The sequence below is a fragment of the Amblyomma maculatum genome, chromosome 7 (assembly GCF_055883805.1).
Source record: "Amblyomma maculatum isolate TAMU_Amacu chromosome 7, ASM5588380v1, whole genome shotgun sequence".
Classification (NCBI taxonomy): domain Eukaryota; kingdom Metazoa; phylum Arthropoda; class Arachnida; order Ixodida; family Ixodidae; genus Amblyomma; species Amblyomma maculatum.
Window position 1 is genome coordinate 97626132 of NC_139350.1, and position 18779 is coordinate 97644910.

Consider the following 18779-nt stretch of genomic DNA (forward strand, 5'->3'; position numbering starts at 1 on the left):
AGCGTATCACCCCCAAACGAACGGCATGACTGAGCGATTTAATCGCACTCTTAGTGACATGCTAGCCATGTACGTTGATAGCGCTCACTCTAATTGGGACCAAGTGCTGCCTTTCGTAACGTACGCCTACAATACGGCTACGCAGACTACGACTGGGTTCTCTCCCTTCTTTCTTTTATATGGTCGTGAACCCACGTCCAACATAGATACTATCCTGCCCTACCAACCCGACGCTTCAGAGACCACTCTACTGTCTGAAGCGCACACATTTGCCGAAGAATGCCGACAATTGGCGCGATCTTTCAAAACGGAGAACCAGGCTCAACAAAAGCATAACCGGGACCCTACAAATCCAGCGCCTTCATATCCCTCAGGTGCCCTCGTTTGGCTCCGGGTGCCTTCCTCTGCACCAGGCCTCTCATCCAAACTCCTATCGCGCTATCATGGACCTTACCGCATTCTCGAACAATCTTCTCCCGTCAATTACGTAGTAGAGCCCTTGAACCCATCTCCAGATCATCACCGCCGCGGCCGAGAAACTATACATGTCGACCGCCTCAAGCCGTATTATGATCCCCCTACCCTTTCCTCACCATGAGTCGCCAGGATGGCTCCTTTTCCGCCGGGGGGTATTGTAGTAATCCCGATCGCCATCAGCTCGCGCGCCAACCCGAAAAGGTAGACGAAGTGGAGCCGGAGCCTTGTTGGCACTGCCCTGTTGATTAGAACGCTACCCCCGTCGCTTTGGTTTGCGGACGTTGCTTGCGGTCTTGGTGCTCCTATAAACACCTGACAGCTTTAATGTTCTGCCAGATAGATCAATTATGTCATTAGATACCTTTAATGTGTCAATAGATGCATTAGATAGCATCGTTCCTTGCTGGAAGTTTGAACAAAACAGTTTACCAGTCTACCGTTTCGGGTTGGCGCGCGAGCTGATGGCGATCGGGATTACTACAATACCCCCCGGCGGAAAAGGAGCCATCCTGGCGACTCATGGTGAGGAAAGGGTAGGGGGATCATAATACGGCTTGAGGCGGTCGACATGTACAGCTGCGACAAAAGAAAGCACATATAGCCCAACGACGAAAGGAGAGCTCAGAAAAACAGAAAGAAACGCTTGCAGGCAGTACGACAGCAAGGTTAGTGGATGCTCCGAATTGTAAACCTGCCGATAACATACCTATTTGGAAGGCGGTACTGGACACGCTTACGCAACTGACACACCTCATTCAGAGCAGCTTACATCATGGATAGAAGTAGCCGAAACAAGTGGCAACAGATTACACAATGGAACTGCAGAGGGCTCTGTAATAAAGTTGGGGAAATAAATACAAAATTATTGTACGGCAAGCTACATTCATGGGCGTTCTTGATACAGGAGCACAATAGGTTATATTCAATAACAGGATATATAGGGTACCATTGTCCTTCTATCCCTGATAAACGAGCAAGAGCAGAGGCCGAAACACCAGGAAAAGTTGCCGTTTACATTAGGGCCAACATTCCCCAAACGCCACTTGACTTGAGCAAGTGGTGCAACACTCAGCAGGAAGTAGTTGCTGTACTCACGCGTCCGAACAAAACGCCCCTTATATTAGTGTCCATGTACGCTAGGCCAAGAAACACAGTGCTTAATCTTGGATGGGTTAAGCATATTCGCCATTCATACCGTGAAATTGCGATACTAATCGGTGGAGATTTTAACGCTCCGCACACCGTATGGGGATATGATTATGATTCTAAACGGGGTGATCAAGTTCATACTGCCTTCACAGAAATGGAATTTACACTGCTAAATCATCCAGGAGTCGCAACACTACCTGCAACACAAACACGCTCACCAGACTTGACGTGGTGGAAGGGCCCTGGTGCACCACTATGGCAGGCGGAATTAGATGCGTGGGGTAGTGATCATGTCCCCATTGGTATTGGTCTTAATTTGGAACGTATGAAGAAAATTCGAAAGAAAGCGTCTGTTACACATTGGGATGGTGTACGGCAGGATACTCGAACGCATTCAGTTAGCCCGAATACTCTCGTTACTACCCTTCAAACGGTACTCAAGGATCACACCATTACAACTACAGTGAACGAAGATCAGCCAACTCCCGACCTGCACCTACTAAAACTTTGGGCACGCCGAAAGCGGGCCGAGATACAGGCTGGTCGCCATCCTGAAGACGTGCAAAGAAGAATTGAGGTAAACAGAGTGACGGCACAGGCACGCCGATATGAAAAACAGCTGGCTCATAGGAGATGGGATGAGTGGTGCAGTCGTTTGGGCTCAGGAACGACTAACAAGGCCCTCTGGAGGACTTTCCATGGCATGGAAAAGAGGCGGCAGGTTAAAGATCATGCAGAAAGTATTAGACTCGCATTACAGCTTACACCAGAAGAGTTTGCAGATCAGGCTGCTGCCCTTTTCTTCCCGAACCGCGCACATTATCCGGCGCCTTCACCGACAGTGGATGCGGTTGATAAAACAGGAATAACATTACCATTTACCAAATTGGAGTTATTGGCTGCTATAGAAGAAGCGAATGGTAAAACTGCGCCTGGACATGACGATATTCCTTATGAAGTATTCAAGAATTTAGAAGGAGCCGCAGTTGACGGCTTGTTGGATGTGGTAAATGAGGTATGGCAAGGAGGAGACATTCCACTCGGCTGGAAACACTCGGTGGTGGTAACAATACCAAAGACTGGGAAACCTCCCACAAGTCTAGAATCTTTGCGGCCTATCTCGCTAACACCCACAATTTGCAAAATCTATGAAAAGATGATAGCCACCCGCCTGTCATGGTGGTTGGAAAGTAATAAAAAATACCATGCTCGACAAATTGGGTTCCGAACAAACCTTGGGACAGAAAATGGACTGGCTGTGCTCGCTGAAGAGGTCATACACGTGTCGCCTTATAGCCACCTAGTGCGCACTGTAGTGGCTACCGACATGGTGAAGGCATACAACAACGTGTTACATGCCAAGATTATTAGCAACATGGAATGTATGGGCATTCCCTTGCAGGTCATAAAAGCAGTACATAATCTGCTTAAGGACAGGACGTTTTCTATCCGGATAAACGAAAACAAATTGGCAATTACACCTCGAACAGAGGCGTGCCACAAGGGTCAGTGTTAGCACCTTTATTATTTAGTATCGCACTGATCCCATTGGCGTGGAAATTAGCTAAAATACCAGAAGTGGGTTTCATGATATACGCAGATGATGTCACGATTTGGTCTGTTCATAAACAAATTGACAGACAGAATCGACATCTGCAAGAGGCTTTAAATACCATAGATGAGTACGTGCAAAGTGCAGGCCTGGAATTATCACCTCAAAAGTCCAGTTACATTAATGCTGCCAACAAGAATGGAAGAAAACAACTGGCAACGCAAAGAGTCTCCCTAAAGATTGGAAATCAGGCACTGGAAGAGGTGGACGAGTTGAGAGTTCTTGGCCTAGAAATTCACAAATCCGGCAAAGGAACACAATGGCTTCATAAGGTGAAAAAAGTAGCTGCGACTTCCTTAAACTTGATAAAACGCATTTCGTCTAGGGGAGGAGGAGCTCGAGCGGACATGGCAAGACGTCTTGTACAATCAGTGTTACAGCCGAGGATACTATACCAGGCCCAATTCCAAAGACTCACGAGGCGGCAATGGGCAAAATTGGAAACAATAAATAGAAACGCAATGCGCACTATCACGGCCTTACCAAAACTTACCCCTATCCCTATTCTCCAAGAGTTTGCACAGATAAATACGTTGACAGAATTAATTGAACAACGAGAGGCAACAAGGGATATGAAGCGAAAGTACGTTACGCCCATAGCATCCTTGTACAACGAAGTGGCAGTTCGAACACCACCAATGGCTGACCCCCCCTCCTTGGGAATTCACTACTATCACGACAAACAAGACCACTCGGCTTCGTCGCAAAGAAAAGCTGGCATCTCGACCTCTGGTTGATGCACTTCCAGGTACCTTAATTGCATATACGGACGCATCAATTATAGAAAAGGGCGGTAGAACAGCAGCTACTAGTCCAACACACAGCGAACTAAAGGTACATAAAGAATATCTTTTAGAATACCCGGACCCGCTTGTGATGGAACTCTATGCAATCCGCGATGCTATGGAGGCCATAATAAAATAGATTCGATAACAGAAGCCCACATCTATACAGACTCCTTAGCCGCCATAAAACAACTAAAGAAAGTGACGAAGACGCTATTTGTTACCCAGGAAATCCACGCACTCAATAAAAAAACAAAGATAAGCATCCAGATACATTGGACACAAGACAATGCTGAGAACGCTAAGCAGAGAAAAGTTGACCACCTCACACACTAAGTTCCACACACTAATGCGCCCCCCACCAGGCTCCCTTTCGATGCCCGCTCCGCTGTTTCCATTTTAGCATCCTCTTTAAGGAAAAGTACACGTGCCCTCATTCCCCCGTGTACATTCCCACTCCCTCGTAACTTAACGAGATTGGAGGAGGTTTCCCTTAGAAGGATAAGAGCTGGGGCGGCCCTTACCCCGTCGGTAAAATGCCGATGGGAATCGCAAGCTGAAATCGGACCAACCACATGCCCAAAGTGTTCCACACCAGCTGCAGAAGTGGATGTTCGCCACCTGCTATGGACTTGTGCAGGGACAAGGGAATCAAGGACAAAGATTCTGCGCGAAGTGGGTCTAACCACAACAAGGGAAGATGACTTTTCTAAATGGCTCACCGACAACGCTAAGAGCGGGAGCCTGCTCAGGTTCCTCACGGAAAACCATTTACATGAGTTTATATAATATGTCTTATGGCAAGTTTGCGTACAAAAAAATATATATATATTTTTTTCCGTGAGACAGGCAAAATAACAATAGCAGAAGAAGCAGAAGAGCGAAATAAAAAGCAGCTAGTGCGTGACAACACACAGGAAAGACGAAGTTTTGTCACGGTGGGCTGTGTCTGATAGGCGATGCCGATGGAAGTAGAGCGCCCGGAGGGCGACTTCGAGGAAGTCCCGCAGCACAGCCTCCGGAGCACTTCCCAGTCGGAGGAGTCTGCCAGCGCTAGCTGGACCTCGCCATCGGATTGCAAGTACACGACTGGCCATAGTCGCCCGCGTTCCCAGGTCCTTGAGGTCAGCTCACCGAGTGGCCTGCCCTACCTGGCTGTTTGCAGTGTCGGTGTGCTCATGGTCCTCGTGGGCATCGCCGTCACTGCGTACAAGCTTCATGCGGGTAGATCCATTCTGGCGCTGTTGAACCGTTCTATGCCTTTACTGCAGCCCAGTAACATTTCTGCCACTGGTGATGACAGCCTTTTGGCCGGCGCCGACGGCCGGTACCTGGCCAAGCATGAAACAAGGGTTCTGTATGAACAAACCAGCTGCAAATCAGACGTGTGCATCTGGGCGGAAAACTACCTGCGTGGCCGACTTAACATGAGCGTGAACCCCTGCACGGACTTCTACGCGCATGTCTGCTCACAGCACTGGATGGCGCGTGACCTAGACGTGCAGTCGAGGTCGTACCATGAGAGAACTGCTGGCATGATGATGATGGACATTGAGAAATTTTTTCGCACTTACCTGAAGGAGAACGAAGAACGATACCATAAGTACCCAGGCGTTTTCCTTCATCAGGCTATATCTCTTCTGCCAAAATGCCAGTCTGAGGAGAAGAACGACAGGAACCTTACTTCCATACGCACCTTGCTTGAAGAATATAATCTTGGAAACTGGCCCTACAGAAAGGCTCCTCGTGGTGCCAGAGTCTTAACTGTCTCTGCGTTTGTAGACCGGGATCTCGGTGTCTTCTCTTTTGCAAAGGTATTTTTGAGAAAGTCGTTTGAAGATGACCGTGGTTATACGGTTCACATCGACGCGCCAAGTCTCACCCTCAGGAGGTACAACCTGGCATACCTTGAAGAGCCACTGGAGAACTTCACGCAGAAGGTATATCTTGCTTTCTCGCTCTTTGACAAGAAGCAGGACATAACCGAGCAAGTGGAGGCCGTAGTCGCTCTCGAGAAGAAGCTGCACAGTGTTATGTCTCTACCACATTTTGTTGAGTTCCAGGAAAGGATGAAGCGTGTGGGACAGCTTGACCGAAGGGGCAAGTGGGACTGGAAGGAATATCTGACGATCCTGTTCCAAGACATCGAGACATTCGACAATGATAAACCTGTCGCCATCATGAACCACGAGTATGTCAACAGGTTGGGCGCAATTCTCAATGAGGCGGATACCGTGACCCTTCTAAACTACGTAGGCTATCGCCTAGTAGTGCACATGTCCCCGCTTCTGGCCAAAGTCGCGAGTCCTCTGCTGCGCCTAAGCCATGATGACTATCTGGAGTTTGTTCCGGACCGATTGCAAGCATGCATGCATCTTTTGGAACGACTTTACAAGCACGGCATGCGCTTCTTTGGACGCATGACGTTCAGCAAGAACAACTCCACATTGCTTCTGAAACACTACGACTACAGCATGTCGACCCTAGAAGTGCAACTGAAGGGTACCATGACGGACCGACTTCTGTCATCGTCTTCATGGCTAGATCGCTCAGCGATCGGCATCGGCGTCGACAAGATTGAGAACATGCGCATCATTTTTTTGGGCAGCACTGACGACATCAATACCATCGCCACTTACTACAACTTCAACGCCCAGCCTCTGGACCCGAGCCACTTAGTCGAGAGTTTCCGTGGGCTGCAGGCCAGCACTATGAACGTCTATTGGGAGACCAAGCCACCCAAGGACGACTTGGATGCAAGGTATGACCACACTGCGTTGTCACCTGGACATGAGTACTTCTTCGGTCGTAACGTCCTCTTCATTCCACACGCCAACGTTGCCTTTCTCAACGACATCACCAAGAGTATTGACCCCATTCTTTTCCCTCTTATTCTGGCCGAAGTGTACAGAGGCATGTTCGGGGCTGTGGATAGGCGTGGCGCGTCCGTGGACCACAACCTTGCAGTAGCCACTTGGTGGAACGCCGATGAGATGAGCAAGTATTCACAACTGGAGCTGTGCTTTCAGGATCAGTACTACATCGAAATACGCGACCTCATCGGAGACAAATTTGAGCCTCGGGTAAGACTTGAAGAGAACATCGCCGACAACGCCATTCTAGGCCCCCTGCACGACCTGTACATGAAGGTTCTCACCTCTCATGATGGCGCTGAGAGGCTCAAAATTACCGTCGACGAGCGCCAACTGGACATGGAACAGTTGTTTTTCGTCATGTACGCCGTCGGACTGTGTGATAATCCAACCCGGGATTCCTGGGTACGGAAGCTCAGGTTTGGTCACATCCCTGGCAGGCTCAGAATCAATATCCCACTCATGAACTTCGCCAAGTTCTCAGTTGCCTTTGGCTGTCCGACTGGTATTGCCATGAACCCAACTCGCAAGTGCACGGTCTGGTGAGCGTCGAACTTTGAAAACAAGATGCGCATTCAGGTGTTGAGTTAGGGAGCGTGCAACACTTCTTGAAACATGTGACAGAACCTCAGCAACGTGAAACCTTGTGAAAGTGTAACGGTGAAAATATGATGCTGCATCTTATCAAAAACTGCTTTGAAAGGAAGCCGCACCGACATGCACTCGCTGCTTTGTTGTACAATTCCTAAATAACAGCAATGCTATTATTTAGTAGTATCCCTTTCTCGTGGTCTCTTCTAAAGCCTTTTGTGTTCTCATTGTCTGAATTCTTCCATGAAAACGGTGGTTCTCAGCCCCCTAAATTCGTCTACCTAGAGGATGCGCGATTATCATAAGCATAACGAGATTACGGTAACACCAGCGTCTACATTTGCCCACCAGAGAACGACCATTCAAGTTCGAAGGTAATCGCGAGCAGATCCTGTGTGTGCAGACTTTGACACGAGAGCGTTATTAGCTCTGCTCTGCAGGAACTCCGTGGTCGGAGGGCAGTTGTCAGCACGATGTGCAAAAACTCATTAGCATGCCTCTCGCGAGCGATAAGGCCAGGCCTGAATGGTAGGCAGGTTGTGTGACATCACATGTCCACATGAATTTATGAGATAGCAGAAGCTGTAAACTCTGCTAGCAGTTTCTTTCAAATTAGATGGTGAGATTGGAATCGAACGCGATACCGTTGAATCCCAAGTCGGGCACACTGTCCCACGAGCGCTCATCGGTCTCGCTCTAGAGGCTGCCAGATTCCAAGGAGTCCTGGCCGACCCCTAGATCAGGGCCTACGGCCCCTTGACTGTTTTTAATAAACGTTTACCAAACAAAATCCCTGTCACGCAGACGCACTCATGCTGCTTCTTTAAAGCGGGGTTTATATGTGTTTCGGAGGCATCATGCATATAGTGTATTAGCTTACGCTCGCATGCTACTGAGTGCGTGTGAGATAGTTGAAGTACATTTTAAGGGATTACCAATTAAGCCGATAGTAAAACGTGCATGTGCTCAACCTATACGGTCCGCAAGGAATCCCGCAAGCGGGAGCCCTTGGTAAGCTCCCATATTTCTTTTTTTTTAGGGGGGAGGGGGGGGGGGGTTGAAGTGTTACCCGATTTTGAACCTGCTGCTTTCTGCTCGATTTTAACTCGACGACATTAAAAGCCTCGATCAACAAGAAATTCGGCGGGCGCCGGCTTTGTGGGCAAAAAATTACGAGCAAGACGCTGGCAAACGGTAGCTGACATCTGGCCGCACACTGTCTGTTGCCCTGGCCGACGTCACGTTTTAGTAGGAGCTGCCAACTCGGGCCTCTCCTTCAATACGGGGGGTTGAAATCAGAATCAGCCTGACAGGTCCCTTGCATTCAGGTTACCGCTAGGCCGCGCAGCACGTTCACACGGCTTGGTTAACGCGGGGCTTTATTGTGGGCTGGTAGCCAGCGCTGTCGCATCATGATTTCGGAACCTTTTTGTAGTTGTATTACTTATTTTTCCCAATGCTGTAAAGGTCTTCTAATCGCCATATTTTCTTCATTTTTTATTTCGGGCAATGGTTTTGACTCTCGCAGGCCGGAAGAAAAAGTCGGTTCTGTGAAAAAAAAAAAAATGGGTGAAGTCAGAAAAACAGATAGCACCCCTAGGCTGAAGTTGACACAACGGCTTCGCTTGCGCACAAAGAACTAAAAGCGCGGACGTGATAAACAGCGTTACGGTGCATAAAATGGTGTTCAAAAACTTAGTGTGTGTGTTTTTTTTTTTAAATTTGATAGGTACATATAACATACTTATTCTATTACCGCCACATCTGCATACGACGCGACCAGACGACGTGCAGACGACGCGGCACGGAAGAGCATGTTTAACTATCATCCGTGATTGGCTGAAGAGCGCTCCTAGCTTCCACAGTGCTGTAAGGGTATGGTGAATTAGAGTATAGGTTAGCGGGCACGCTCATTTGGTTTGGTTAAAACGCGTCTTTATAGAGAGTGTTCCAGAGAATATTTCAAGTAGTTTTTTTAAATAGTGAATTCAAAAAAGGAAAAAATATTTGCAGGAACAAGCACCCTGCTCTGGAAGACATAATACATTTGAAAGCTATCTTATTATTCATGTTATTACCAAAACGCCACTAATTAGCTAAAAGCAATAAAGCCACTAAAATCACTATGGCGAAGCTCATTATTACATTTAATCTCTGATTTCATATTTCTGCCGATGAGTTTTAGTGCCGCTGCGGAATGTTTCAGCTTGTAGCTAAAAGGACATACATTATTTCAAGAAGCCGCCACAGCGTTTCATATCGATGCCAACGCCGCTGCGCACCACTATCTGTGCCTCTTTTTAAAACCAGACCTTCAGCAGCTAAACAATAAGCTGCGTCACGAACGGTGCGCTCCATGATGCGTCAATGCCTGACAGGTAGTCTGATTATCAAAGGGGATGCGGAGCTCAGCTCCGCGAAAAAAACGGAGAACATTACGAAAAATATCTTTCCCCGCTTTTCGCCATTTGGCACCGCTCGGCTACTGTCTCTCCACCACAAAGTTACAGCAGGTGCAAAATCTAGCCAACGAGGGAGAGTAAAAAAGGACAAGAGAGGGCCGTGGACGATCATGGACGGGTTGTACTCGGCACTCACTGTAAAAAAAAGAAGAGGCGTTGGAAAAAGGGTGCTTATCGCAAGCTACGAGAATGTCAGTTTTGAGAGACCGCAGTGTTTTCTTTTTGTATTCGCCATTTCAGGTATGGCTACTGGAAGGATGCGGTTTGAAGCGCCGTCATGCATTCATTTACTCACTTGGTTGAACATCTGTTTCCTTATAACTGACGCATGTCAGGAACTGTGTCCGAAAAAAAGATAGGCTTTCTCCGCGTGGCAAGGGCGGAAACGGCTGTATGCTTTCAGGTGTTATGTGTTAGCTCCTGTTTCTCAAAACGCATAGACGTTTGCATTGAAGTTGCTTGTTTTGGATGTGCACGTGTGACAAGGTAATTGTAATGCCAGCATTTCAAGTCAATTGGATGTGTGGAATTGTCACTTAAGAGGAAAATGACACGCCGCATCAAGTGAATTTGTAAGAATGACTGCGGCAGCGCAACTCCGATACTCTCCTGCCAAGGTGTGCATTGTGATCGCTTATGTCAGCGCACAAACAAACGCGGAGCTGGCATTGAGACTGCATGCATGCTGCCGGACCTCATGGTCGTCGTGTGCCGATTCGCCCCACGTTCACATCGATCTTTATTCGATTTAGGACTACTACACGAGTCCATGTTCCGAAAACGAAAAGAGGAGAGAGTGCAGTCGATCAATTTGAGATTGATTTCCGCGCGCATGTTTCTGTCACGCCGGAAGACGTTTTGAGGAAAATTGCCAAAGTGTACGAAGTCAGCACGCCTTCGGTTTGGCGGTCACTTTAAAAACACAGCTACCATCCATATCACGTGTTTCTTCACCAGAAACTGACGCCCAATAACTTTCAGAAATGACTCGATTTTATATACAAATGGTGCCTAATTAAATGTGATTAAGACGTGAAATTTCTGCAAAAATGATTTGTACAGCGGAAACCTAATTTCGCAAGGATTCTAATGTAATTTTTTTTCAATTCCCCTAGTTGGTCACACAAGAACCCACATTGGCTACTTCAGCACGAACACCATAATGTTAGCAAATTTTTGGTGTGCCTTTTATGACGGCCGTATCGTCGGTCTTGTGGGAAAGTACACAGACTACTTTCTAAACTCTTGAAATTGGCCTCAAAGCTACCACTGGTCGTGTTAAAAAAAAAATACATGCTTTCAGCATGACTGATGACGGAGCCCCGACGCTTCTTTTCCTTCAGCCCTACAATTACTGGATAGCACCTTTTCAAACTAATGGATTGGGGGAGAGGAGATGGTCAAGGCCTCATGAGGTCGCCCAAGTTGCAACCACTGAATACCTTCCCCTGGGGGGACGGAGCCAGCCAACCTCGATAACCTGAAGTAGCATTACAAGATATCAGTTTAGAATATACCTCAACAAGATATCACTTTAGAACGTACCTCTTCCCAAGGACGCGGGATCGAATCCCGGCCTCGAAGGCAGCTTTTCGATGGAGGCGAAAAGCAAGGCGCCCGTGTGCTGTGCGATGTCTGTGCACGTTAAAGAACCCAGGTAATCGAAATTTCTGGAGTCCTCCACTACGGCATCTCTCATAGCCTGAGTTGCTTTGGGACGTTAAACCCCACAAACCAAACCTAGAGCATACCTCAAGAGTTGCGTATTTCTGCTGTGAACTCCATTAAGGACCGCCTTCTCTGGTGCATCGCAGTGGTCGGCCAGCTGCTTGAACGTGCCATGTGAAAATAATTTCTTCTCATCTCAAGCAGTAGTTATTTCGTGGAGTCCCCTAATGGGGCTGCAACCAAACTGAGTCATTAAAATTTGCTAATTTTGTTCATTCGTGTTTTTGTTAAAGTAGAAAGGGCTGAAAGTCGGCCGTTAACGCCCAAGGCTTACCAGTTCTTAAAATACGAGACACGTGTGAAATATAACACGCAACCGTATTGAGAGCCGGCCGGTACGAAGAAACGTAGAGCTACATTTCCAATGTTTTAGTTACAATATTTTCAACCGCGAAGTCATTCTTGTTTATTTCCAGCCGATACCGCATAAAGCAAATAGACGACTGACAGAAATAATGCAATACATGTTTTTATACCGACACAGTTTAACGTTCGACGACAATCTGCGTGCTGTCAAAGAAGCATGGCGTTCTTTCACGAAGGCCGCGAATTACGTCCCTGCAACAAGCCAACTTAGTCATTAGGTAGCTTAGAATGGCACTTGTTCAAAATGGCATTTGTTTGCTGCCGAGAAAATATAATGATATTCGACGTAAACGACATTCGTCACCGAATGAGTTTGAGGAACTTGTTCGAATGTTATCAACGAGGAAATGTCTTATCTCGACACCAAAGACTCGGTGAGAATATTGTCACCACTACATGGGCCATTGTCAGTGTGGATGCCTTCCGAGATCAAATGGGGTCCGGCAACAGACCGTGTTCAAGTTGGAGCCCTTGAAGCCGGCGACTGGTTCGGTGGCCTGTTGGCTGTTCCTCCAGGGTAACAGGAACACGGCTTGGGTCTTCGCTTGAAGGATCAAAGGCAGCACCTCCAACAGATGTCACGTAGTGGTGACAAGGCCGTAGACACCAAAAGAAGACACAGGCTTGATGGTACTGAAATTAACTCTTTATTGGACTGATTTGCGCCCGTAAAAGAACTAAGCAACTCGGCGGCGGCAATAGCAACAATCGTGCTCGTCGATCGTCGAACAAAGAATGCCAGTCGCACTCGTCAACGCTCAATTTAAAGGCTGCTCAGAACAATCTAGATAACGTTGCAAACTGCTAGTAGCACAACCTGGAACATTATAGAAACATACGCGAGTGATCGGAATCTTCGAGACAGATCTCGGCGCATCGTTCGCAACAAAGAAACTGATAACGCGTCGTATCGCGACAACGAGCATGAACAAACACGGGATACAGAATTGATAAGAGCGTCAGAATAACAATGATGAGACCGCATGCCAGCGGCTGCCGAACAGGAACAAATAAAGATTTAAACAGTTCACGGCATTACTCCTCCCTTAGAAAACATCGCCTCGATGTTTCAATATGCATTCCAAAAAAAACTAGAAAAGGGCTAAAGGATTACAAGATTTCTACGCGTCTAAAATTTATAGCTAGTCATTAAAATATATGAACATGCCAAATATCATCGGCAAAAAATATTACAGGGTCTCTACATGTGTCCTAAGAGGAGAATGACGAAAGCATACTTTTCCTTTCCTGTCGTCTCTCATCGTTTGCCTCTTATCGGTGTTCGTTGCAGTGCTACACATATAATAATAATATTAGTCTATAGGAAAGGAAAGGCGCGGTATATGTCGCACTTTCTCCGGCAAGTGTGAGTTTAGACGGTACACCATCGCTCCTGTCAAATGGCGCGCGCGTTCAAGTGTGGGATTTCAGATGGCAGTAACGCTAGAGAAGAACACATCTCCTCAAATCTCAAGGAATTCGACAGATCTCGCGCACAACACTCGCATACGGAATTTCGTTTCATGAGCCTAAAAAGGCTTCAGCCTTAAAATGCCACCCTCACTACCAGCCAAACCGCAACCAACGCACTCAACGCGGAGGCACCGGCTGCGCCTGCTGCAGACTGTCAACGCCGATATAGCGGGTCCCTTCCTCCACCGTCGGAAAAGCCTACTAAAATCTGTTGACCTTCAAAATTACGCGCTTGGATAAAGGAATCTCCAAAATAAATCCTTACTAAAGATCGCCGGCATGTAACGAGTTTTTGGTAGGAGCGATAACTGCATTACAAGCAAACTCCTGCTCATAGCCCCGTTGCAGCGACCGCTCATAGGAGCTGCAGGTAGGCAGACGACGATGGGCAGCCTTTATAAGTAGCAAACTCATTTACTTATTTATTTATTACTCTCTTACATGTTTAAAAAGGATAACAGAATTGTGCCAATGCTTTAGACGCCAAGCGAACCGAAAGTAAAAGTATGAACCTCACTCTAGCCCGCCAGTTTGTGGTTTACACTTGATAGTTCCTAGGTGCCTATAGCAACGTAAACCAACTGATTGACTAGCCTCCAACTGGCCGCTAGCGTCACTAGGTCCACATCCAACTCCCGCCCCTCTCTCTCCAAGCGACTACAGACACATGTGAGCACACACGAGAAAGAATCTTGGCGCCATGAAGTCGCGAGCTGTTTTATTTTTATTTGTAACGGCGCCGTACATCCAGGCTGAAATGGTTCTCTACTTCCATGTGGCGAATGCTGTCGTGGAAAAGAAGGCCTCTTACGTGTCCCTCTGTAAATTTTTAGATCGGAAAGTAATTCTTTTTGTCTACCGCCGCTTCGTCTAGCTGATCAAGAGCAAGCGACCGATGTCTTTCATGCCATCGCTGCCGCAGCTCGGGTGACATATCAACTGACACTCTCTCAAGCACAGTATTGGCGCTGCCGTTCTAATAACAGAGCTTGAGTTATCAAGATGTAAGATCATAATAGTCCAAGGCGTCTGGCGCGCACATATCTTTGTTTCCTCAGTTTAACTCATTTGTGCCATTTATACCTCATTTTTGTAATCAGGAAACGATGTAGTGTAGGTGTAAACCAGATACAGTTGCATAAGGTTTCTCTGCAAGAACATTATAGCTCGTATAAACAAAAGTTACAGCGCACATAAATTAAAATTTGGCCAATACAAAGATGCACTGAACACAAATATTTAAAAGGCGGATGCTATTTTGCTTTTCGTTTGTTTTAACTGTCGTTTTTGTTTTTTCTTCTATTAGCTTACACTGAAGAAACTGAAATTATGCAGGCAAACTGAGTAATGCAAAATAAATTATCCAAAAATCATATAATTACCAGTATGCAAAACACAGGGTAACCGCCCACTCAATATTTTAACCTATACCAATCGCCACTGAATTGAACTTCGGCATGGAAATGAAATGCCTAAAAGGCTTTAACTGATAGCAAGCATAAAAGAAAACGTAAGTCCAAAGAACTGTACACGCGAACAATGTTCACTTGAGTTAAGTTCGCGCACGGCCTGATTCAATATCTGGACATTGATCATCAACTGTGGTCAGTCATTCAAAAGATTTTATTGGGAGAGTATTTGTCAGTTTATGCAACGAAAAAACATTCAAACTCGAAGCAGCCCAACTAGCTCACTTACAACATTGTAAGCATTTATAACGCCATTGAATGTGAGCGCACGTAAAATTCTGATTTTCGGGTGCGTGGTCGGAAAGTAGTAGAAAGAGGGGGAGGGGAGGGCTTCCTCCCTCAGAATCTCCCCCCCCCCCGGTTCCTGTGTTCCTGGTGACACATGTTCTTCCATACCTTCATAAATTTCAGGTGACTGACGGCACCTCGTAATATTTTGACACAAATAATACTATCCGCCTACGGCTATTCAGTTTTTCCTGTCCCTTCTCTACAACAACGCGTTCGGAACTGAAACGAAAAGTCGCCAAGGCGAAACACTTTCGATTGATGCTTGAAATTCAGGGGCCTCTCGTCTTTTCCAGACTGAAGCAGGTGCAACCCAGTCGGAAAAGACTACAGAAAATTTTCTGATGTTACGACAGAATTTCTGTGCGGTTTTTGACGGGAAACCTGTTGTGACAACAGAACATTCTGTAGTAACATCAGAAATTTCTGTAGTTACAACAGAAAAGGGCTACAGAACTACATACAACAGAAATATACTACAGAAAAACTACAGAACTACAGAAAAGTACTACAGAACTACAGAAAAATCTTATGGTTACGACAGAACTACAGGATATTTTGTCGTATTTTTGACACAGTTCTGTAGATTTTTTCGACGGGGAACTGCAAAAGCTTACAGACACACACAAGCATACCCTGCTGTTAGTCTTTATATCTTCTCCTAATCCACTCCCGTCTGTTGTTTTTTTCTGTGTTGATTCGAACAACTTGTTAGCACTTGTTAGCATTTGAGCTGTGGCCGAGAGAAGTGAAGCGAACAGGTAGGACGGGAAAGAAATAGTGAAACGAAAAACGGGCTACGGAGTGTAAAAAAGCTTACAAACTCTAAAGACAGAGTATAGCCCGCCTGCTATTGCATCTGCTGCCAGCTTTGGCGCTTTTCGGCTATTCAAGATGCTTTGTGGGCAAAAGACTGAACAGGGTGCGCTCTTTGTGCTCTGGCTCTCCCCTGCTACCACCGTGCCCGCATACTAGAAAAGGATCTTTGGCGCTATGTGCTCAGTGTTCGAAGCTATTTTCATCCTCGCATGAAAAGGGTCTACATATTGCAACCGAAGTCAAACACTCGCATTTATTCTACTAGTTTTAGGCTGGGCAATCAGGTGCAAAACAAAGCGTGGGAAAGCTTACTTGTCGTGCATATGGCTCCTGTCTTGTTCCTGTTCATGTCCTTACGCGATAGCGTATACAGCTCCTTCAGTCAAAAGGGCTTTGCCTTAAAGGGCCACTGTCCAGGGAAGGCCCTTTTAAGAAAAAGAGCCCAGTGTTTCGATCAGGTACCGGAGATAGTCTGTGCAAAATTCTACAGCGACACGCGCGCCGCAAAGCATCGAAAATACAATTCAAAGCTCCCTCATGCTCTCCTTTGAGAAGCCAGCTTCACCGCTTCCTGCGCTGGCCCGACGGGCCCCGATAATGACGTACGTACTGGGAACGACGTCCATTGGTCCGTCTCGCTGACTGACGGGAGAAGGATGGGTGTCTACCGCTCGCAGCGCGCTTTTCCCTCGCCACGGCCATACTGAATCCAGCGGCGCGCGCTCCCTCGACCGTTTTTTTTTTTTTCGCGCTCGCGGAGAGCCACGCCCCACCTCCCGCCAAACGCGGAGGAGGAAGGGGAATTTGTATTGCGGAGGCTAGAAGACCTCGGGCAGGAGAGTGAAAAACCTTTGCGAGGGAACGGAAGGAGAGAGGCAGGATAGAATCGGGTGATTGCGGTGGCTGTAACTGCGTTATTAGTTACTCTTTTCAAAAACATTTTGCGGCCTTGCGTTCCAGGGGCGAAGTCTCACAGTCACCGGGGAAGAAAATATTTTCGCCCGGAGGGTGGACAGTGGGCCTTTAACTCAGAATTGGCAAACACTTGTGTAAAAAAAAATGCTCATGATCAAAACTGAGACACTAGCATTCTTTCTGTAGCATTCAGAGTACTGTAATACAGATAAAAAGTATACTGCGTTAAAAAAACGGGACACTAGACGATGGAACAAAAACGACAACACAGGCGCAGACAGCAACAAGCTGAGAGCGCTTGACAGGAGGCTCGAAGGAGAACTTGGGGCCTTTTTTCCAGGATTCTCTGTACTTTTTCCGGCTCCATAAAGCACGGTGACCCTGCTAGCGGACTGGCTGGCACGAGGCGTCTGTGGTAAAGCCAGTCTAGCACGTTGCCGAAGGAATTCTGTATCATTAGCTGCTAGCTTCTTGTACTCCGCAAACCAGGTTGCAGCAACACAAGCGTTCATCTCCTGTTGAAGTGAAGCCTGCAGTCAGTCGGAATATAGCCTCACATGTCTCCAGCACTCAGATTTCCACAGTTTGCATATTCGCGCGACGTGGCCTCAGGATGGGTCCAGTTGTCCGAAGAAGGCTCGAATTTGTGGGGGCACTAACTTGCTTTTCAAGCAGTATGCCAGGACTCGGGACTGACACGTGGTCACAGCGATGAGGTTCACGCACGCAAAAATAGCATCATGATTCGTTTTCACACACAAAAACAGAGCCCAATGTAGAAGAAATATACTGAAGTAGAATATTTTTGCGGGTGTCACGAAATCGGCGCACATTTTCATCAAGCCGGTACGGCGCGAGGCCCGCGCGGCGTCGCGTAGCCTTGGAGAGAAAAGCCTCCTTCCCCGCGCGGGAGAGCGCGTAGCCTTGTACGCGTTGCCGTCACCCTCTTTCTCATTGCCCGGAGAGGACGGTGGTTCATCGGACTGGAATACGCCAGAAAATTCCGGAATCTTCTATGGGACCTAGCCAATGACGACGCGCGGCTCGACGGGAGGAGAAGGGGGAGCTATAACCAGCGAAGCTATGTGTGTGTGCGCGTTAGCTTTGACGCGTGCTAACAAACAGACGCGGCGCGCCCTATTTAAAGCGACCGCGCCGCTTGTTGAGTCAGTCAGCCAGTCAGTCAGTCAGTCAGTTCGTCAGTGTTTTGCGACGTGCTCGCCTGTGCTTCGGCTGGACTCCCGGGGATCACCCGCTGCTGGCAAGCCCACGGACTTTCAAGGGAGCGGCGCTCGTCTCGTATGGCGGCCACATCGTGACTCTTGAATCGTCGGACTGCAACAGTGCCCGGTGAGCAATTTGGTGTTTGTTTATCTAACTCTCTCGTGTTTGATCTGTTGTAAAGCCTGTGTTATTGAATCATTCTGTAGTTGCATGCTTAGCGTTTGTATTCTGTGAACCTCTCGTATGTTGTATTTCAAGTGATCTTGTGTATTCCTTTGTATCGTCTCTTGCTGCGCATAAATTGTGTTTTGTTTGTTACTTCTGACTCCGATCCTTACTCTGGTTTGAACCGGCGACCGCTGGGCAACAAACGACCACCCCCTTCTGTCACTACAAGGTAGTTGAATTCCGGCTGAGCTTGCCACGCAGGTCGAGGGCATCTCCTTCGCGACCGGAACAGGTACCCCCACTCACTCTAAGGGTGTCTGGGAGTGTGCGCACCGTTAAGGGCGCATCGTTAATAATACCCCCTAATTATTAACGGGTGA

General features: G+C 47.3%; 1 protein-coding gene across 1 annotated transcript; it reads left to right on the forward strand.

Annotated features, from left to right (window-relative positions):
• The first annotated feature begins 5090 nt into the window (after positions 1-5090).
• On the forward strand, positions 5091-7442 carry LOC146184015 (neprilysin-2-like). Its single transcript, XM_084608784.1, has one exon. The coding sequence runs from the start codon at positions 5202-5204 to the stop codon at positions 7440-7442; it is 2241 nt and encodes a 746-aa protein (XP_084464910.1). The 5' UTR covers positions 5091-5201.
• The last annotated feature ends 11337 nt before the right edge of the window (positions 7443-18779 follow it).